Source organism: Archocentrus centrarchus, unplaced genomic scaffold (assembly GCF_007364275.1).
Source record: "Archocentrus centrarchus isolate MPI-CPG fArcCen1 unplaced genomic scaffold, fArcCen1 scaffold_37_ctg1, whole genome shotgun sequence".
Classification (NCBI taxonomy): Eukaryota; Metazoa; Chordata; class Actinopteri; order Cichliformes; family Cichlidae; genus Archocentrus; species Archocentrus centrarchus.
In genome coordinates this window covers 97,675-103,860 of record NW_022060264.1, presented here as the reverse complement: position 1 = coordinate 103,860, position 6,186 = coordinate 97,675, and the positions used below count along the sequence as shown (strand labels likewise).

Genomic DNA, 6,186 nt, shown 5'->3' with positions numbered 1-6,186 from the left:
GATGAAATGAACACGCAGAAACCTAAAGGCTTAAGCAGCAACACACACACTCTTATTATTTAAATTCTTTCAATTGGTGACGCCCGACGTGATCGAACAGGAATGTTTTTGATTATCAGATGTTTTTATTTGTGTTTTTTGAGTTTTTTAGAGAGAATAAGGAGTGAATTTGACCATCGATAATCACCACTTTGTGACAGTACTGACTTCCAGACTCTATCAGTGACCAGGAGATCTCCATCTAAAGGTTGGCAGAGACCTTTTCTAAGTATCTGCATATTGAATTGAATCAAATTATAATGGTCACTGGTGGTAAGACAGGAGGAAGGTGTAATTCGAGCCATTTCACACAGGTGTAAGAGTTTAAGAAAAAAAAGAGTTGAAAAGAATAAAAGAGTTTAAAAGAGTAAAGAAAAATAGGCAAAATGAGTAGGACGGTGAAAGTCCATGGGCCGAATGAGTACCCTTCTCAGGGGGATTTTAGGTTTAGATGGCCTTTGGTTTTTCTGAAATCTAAAGCAGAACATTTGTCTTTTACTTATATCCTTTGGAAAGTTGAGCAGTGTAAATAGTGACGCGTCTGTCTACGGCTCCCGGTAGAAAAGTTGATAGAGTAAACACTGGTGGTCTTCGCAGTTCTTATCACGAATATTGATCTCAGAAATCCATAAAAGCAACTAAAACCCTTTAAAAGCCTCAGAAGATAAAGTATAAAAAGATAGTGAAAAATAAAGAGAACAAAGAAAAAGTGAAAGAATACAGAGAAATGAAGAAATAAAGAGATAAAGAGAAAAAAAGAGTTTTGACCAATGATCTTTGTGTACAACTCTGAGCCCAGACAGAGGGTCATCAATAGGAGATCTCTTTGACGTGGGGGTTGATAACAACAGGTGCAACCAGTCACATGGTATCAGTGAAGATCCAGAGCATATTAGAGGGTCAAAGGTCAAAGAACTCCGAGGCAGAAAGCAATTGATTTCAATGGTTTAATTTCAGTTATGCTATATTCAGTAGTATGACTTAACTACTATTGTAAGGCCACCCCTACAGGGGCCAGAATTTTGTGGTTTCAAGAGTATAATTTGTTTAATGCTTCCTCCAACACTAACTATTGTTCTCTTATAAATTCCCATGAGGCCTAAGGGGGACACGCCCTGATTTCAGTTTAGACCAAAGATGACAAATCTGCAGTGAGCTGCATGTTAAGGTCAACAAGCAATGGTGTTGTGAGTATGACCTCTGACCATAAAAGTATCTACGTTTTGACTAAAGACTGTCCATAACATTTTTATTTTTATTTTTGTTTGTTTTCTGGTGAAAATCCCACTGCAGGTGTTTTAGATTTAAAAGCATAGAATTACACAAAATTATTTCACTGCTGAACTAGTAACAACTGCTGATGTTGTTTAAGGTCAAGATTATGCATTTTTCCCCTTCACAATTTAGTAACGAGGTTTATGAAGCCATATTTTGTCTACCATAATTATGCTTTTTTGGGGGGTATAGAACCTTACAGACTAAATATAATTTTTATATTTTATATTTGATTAACAATCAAATTATTTTGATTGTTAATGTCATGGTCCGGGGTCCTTTGGACCCCTTGTGTTTTTGTTTTGCTTCATTTTGTCTGTTCTGTTTTGGGATTTCTTTTGGTTGTGAGGTTTAATTGTTATTTCTAGTCCCTGGTGTTCTCTCTGTATTCTGTGTCAGGTCTGCGTCTCTGTTCCATCGTCTTACTTTCTATTTTATTTTGATAGTCGTCCAGTTCTGGTCTCTTGTGTTTAGTTTTGCTTCCCCTGGTCTCGTCAGTGTTATCAGCATCACCTGTGTTCCCACCTGTTTCCTCTTCCCTCATCAGTCCTCTTGTGTATTTAAGTCCAGTGTTTTCAGTGCCTGTTGTCTACGTCTCCTGCTGTGTGGCCTATTCTGCCTTTGTATTTTGCTCTGTGTTTTGCCACTATCTCTGCTAGTTTGGCCTTCTGGTTGTGCACCTAAAAATAAAGAAGTTACCTTTTACCTGTGCCTGACGTGTCCTGCACTGGGGTCCTCCTTCCTGCCTGCCACACAGACGTTACATGACAGTTAATCCTTCTAAGATATTTTATTTCCCCAGATTTTCATGCCAAAGGAGTCAGAATTGAACAGTAATTTTACAAGTGGCTCTGGCTCTTAACATCAGTGCAGTCCTGGATGACCACCCCACATCAGGCTGGTGAAGTTGACCTCAGAAAGGTCTGAGGTCAAAAGGGGGAATTGTTGTATTATTCATGGTATATACCACATATATATCTTATGTACATTTACTTCCCTGAGAAATTTGTCTGGAAAATAACATAGCTGATTAAAAATACAGAAGCTTATAATGTTCTGTGTCATCATGAACTTTGTGTTCTGACCGTACAATGAACCACACTGATGAAGACTACACAATGATAGAAATAGAGACTTCGAGGTCACCCTGTTGTTGAAATTCTCTGTTTCCCACATTCTGTTCTGTAAATGATGTAATCAAGACTGATATGTTGTGACTATATGAAACTGTAAGTTGAATTAGAATGTGCCAGTACTTCATGCCATCTCATGGCATGCAGTCTGACACAGATATCTGAACTGTTTGAAATGGCTTTATTAAATTTAATAATTGGACTCCTTATTCTTATTGTTTTGTGTCATTCTTGTTCGATGAAACGAACACACAGAAACCTAAAGGCTTAAGCAGCAACACACACACTCTTATTATTTAAATTCCTTCAGGCTCTAAGCAGCAAAGCAGGGTAAAAAAGGAAGGGCTGGGGAGAGAAGAAAAGTGCGACCATCTCCGCTGAGAAGCTGAAGGAAAAAAAAAAAAAAGGTGCTGACTCATTTAAACTCACATATTCATCTTGCTGTAACCAGGATGTTGTAAGACAGTTTCTGAACTACCCAAAAACTGAGCTTTGTGTTTTAAAGTTCGAGAAGATCGTGTTTTTTTCTGAGCAGGCGACCTTTGGTTTTTGAGCCTGTGCACAGTTCTTCAGGCACACTTTGCATTTATGTTCCCTGGGCCTGTGCAGGCAGCACCAGAGACTGATCCACTTCGGTGGGTCCTGTCCAGTTCCAGCAGCCACAGCAACCTGACATGCCCCAGCTAGAACCTGAGCCCTCTGACCTGCTGGATCCTGCTGGAACCTCTCAGCCTCAGCTCAGTCATCAGAAAGACTCTGCTTCCACTACCAACCAACTATCTAACGTCTCACGTTGAAGAAAAGAGATCTTAATAGCAGGATAACAATTCTGTGTGTGCGTGCATGCGTGCACAAGCATGTGTGTAACAGATAAAAACAACCTCCACCCTTTTTTAAAGTCAGGTACAACCAGTCCAACCTAAACAGCAACAAAGCAACATTCTTTGGTTTTGACTCATTTTACAGCTGCAAACTAAAGATTAAACAAAAATCTGAATTCCAACAGAAAGACAAGTTAATTCCTCTCTTGTAGCGCCATTCTTCCCAGTCTAGCTGTAAATGAGTCCCAAAACTTTCCTGCTGCTTTTCTTCAAATACTTCCTTTGTGTGTGCATGTGTGTAGCTCAGTGATGAACACACACCCCTCCTCTCTGCTACCATTAACACCTGTAGGTAAAAAAAAAAAAAAAAAATGGCTGGTCCAGATTGCAGCATTTTCATTGGCTGCTGTTTAAAGATCTGCCCTCATTTGTGCTGCTCCTCTATGACTAACAGGAGAGTGTTGATCAGTGTTGTTGCTGCTCCAGTACAAAGAATCTGGTGTGAGTACCTACTCTTAACTCAAACATATTTAAGCTATAGATTTGTAGTTGTTTTTTTGTTGTTGTTTTCCAAGTCAAGGTTAAAGCAAAGTTTCAGGGTTATGGAAAGAAAATATTTATAAAACAATGTTGTTATTAGCAGTTTGGATTTATAACGACATTATCTATGATTATATATTGTAACATCTAATGAAAGTAGATATATGTATAAAAGTGAAATTTTCCATATTTTTCTTCTTCTATTTAAGTGTCAGCATGGAGGATCTAAATGATTCATGTTTAGAAGAAATTCCTGGAGTTAAAGAAGCACTGAAGAACAACGACACTGCTGGAGCAGCAAAAATTATTAGTAAATATTTAGAAAAGCAAAATAATGTCCCATTAAACATTGCCATCACAGGAGAAAGCGGTGCCGGTAAATCCACCTTTATTAATGCCTTCAGGGGGATAAAGAACAAAGATGAGGGAGCTGCACCGACTGGTGTCACAGAAACCACCTCAGAGGTTACACCATACCAACATCCAGACAATCCCAGTGTCACTCTATGGGACCTTCCTGGAATCGGCACTAAGGATTTTCCAGCTAAGAAGTACTTGAAGCTTGTTGGATTTGAGAAGTTTGACTTCTTCATCATCATCTCAGACACTCGCTTCAGAGAAAATGATGTGACACTCGCTCAGAAGATTCGGAAGATGAACAAAAAGTTCTACTTCATTCGCTCAAAGATTGATAATGATATACGAGCCGAGGAAAGTAATACAGACTCCAGTAAAGAGAAAACTCTGACAAAAATCAGAGATGACTGTGTTCTACGTGAGTAAGACCAGTTTTTAAAGATATGTAGAACCAAGATTTTAGTGATGTTATTCTTATATATCTGATCATGTTAGCATGTTCTTTCTGTGGCACAGGACTCAGAGAATTAGGCATCGAGTCTCCAAAGGTGTTCCTGATGTCCAGCTTTGACCTCCACCTGTACGATTTCTCTGTGTTACAAGAGACCTTAGAGAGAGAACTTCCTAAAGATAAGAGGGACACTCTGCTGTTTGTCATGCCCAACATCAGCCCAGAGATCGTCAACAAGAAGAAAAAAGCTTTCAAGGTACAGTTATATCTCTTGGCCACTCTGTCTGCAGCTGTAGCAGCTGTTCCAGTTCCCGGGCTTTCTGTAGCTGTTGATGTTGCTGTGCTGATTGGTGCTGTCACGCATTTTGTTCATGCATTTGGTCTCGATATCCCATCTCTGAGGAGACTTTCTGCCAGAACAGGTGTGCCATACACTCATCTGCGTGCTGTCATCATTTCCCCAGTGGCTGCGGCACAAATAACTAAAGAGCTCTTCCTGAAAGTGTTCGCCCAACTTGGAGGAGTAGCTGCATTAATTGGAGCAGAGGAAGTATCCAGATTCATTCCAATAGCTGGAATCCCAGTATCAATGAGCCTCTCTTTTGCAACAACCTACAGAGTTCTGAATTTTATCCTCAACCAGCTCGCTGAAGACGCCCAGAAGGTGTTAAAAAAGGCTCTGGTCTGAACATCTCAGTGTGATTTGAAAAACAACAGCTTAGTGGAACTATTATACTGCAGTGTACAAATGAAATTCACAAAGTATATACCAAATCATCATCATCCAGTATCCTTGTCCAGCTGATCAGAGTATCAGAGGCCTCAACAGGTCTCATTTCCTCTGATAAACAGCAGAGGAACTTCTTCCAGCTTCACACACTGAAACTTTCCTCTTCATCACTACAGGAACAAATGTGATCTTATTATTCAGATAGAAACTGTGTGCAATGTAGACGAGCTGCTGAATGGTTGTTATGAGGGTTTTTCTTTGTGTGACTGTTAATATCAGCACTTTGTATAAATAAGGTGACATGATGGCACCTCCTCCCTGTGCCTGGTTCTGCTGGAGGTTTCTTCCTGTTAAAAGGAATTTTTCCTTCCCACTGTTGCCAAGTGCGTGCTCATAGGGGTCGCTTTTATTGTTGGGTTTTCTCTGTATTATTGTATAAATACAATAATAAAGCACCTTCAGGTGACTGTTGTGATTTGGCGCTATATAAATAAAACTGAACTGAATTTAATTGAACTGTTGAAACTTTTATCCACACTTGTCTTGTTGATTGATTGAATTATGATGACACTGGTTCTTTTGCTGTATTAGTAACATAATAAACACTGAGGTACGCAGAGTGTGTGATGTCATGTGATCAGAGGTGTGTAGTGCACCTATGCTTGTGACGAGTGTTCACTGCTCTCCAGTGGTCACAGTGAGGAGCTACAATACAAGTGAACTCTGATGTTAATCTTGCCTGTTATTAATGAAATATTGTGGATTAAAAATATTAGCATTAACGTTAGTGTGTATGATTTGTTTGCGACTGTTTGTTGTGATTTGGCGCTATATAAATAA

The 6,186-nt window shown here is 39.3% G+C and overlaps 1 protein-coding gene across 1 annotated transcript; it reads left to right on the top strand.

Moving 5' to 3' along the window:
- The first annotated feature begins 3,754 nt into the window (after nt 1–3,754).
- LOC115776809 (interferon-inducible GTPase 5-like) lies at nt 3,755–5,733 on the top strand. Its single transcript, XM_030724584.1, has 3 exons — nt 3,755–3,769; nt 4,018–4,583; nt 4,682–5,733. The coding sequence occupies exons 2-3, from the start codon at nt 4,025–4,027 to the stop codon at nt 5,302–5,304; spliced, it is 1,182 nt and encodes a 393-aa protein (XP_030580444.1). The 5' UTR covers nt 3,755–3,769; nt 4,018–4,024; the 3' UTR covers nt 5,305–5,733.
- The last annotated feature ends 453 nt before the right edge of the window (nt 5,734–6,186 follow it).

Coding starts and splice junctions, on each gene's coding strand:
- LOC115776809 (XM_030724584.1), top strand. CDS start 4,025: ATGGAGGATCTAAATGATTCATGTTTAGAAGAAATTCCTGGAGTTAAA. Junction 4,584..4,681: donor CAGAGATGACTGTGTTCTAC/GTGAGTAAGACC, acceptor TCTGTGGCACAG/GACTCAGAGAATTAGGCATC.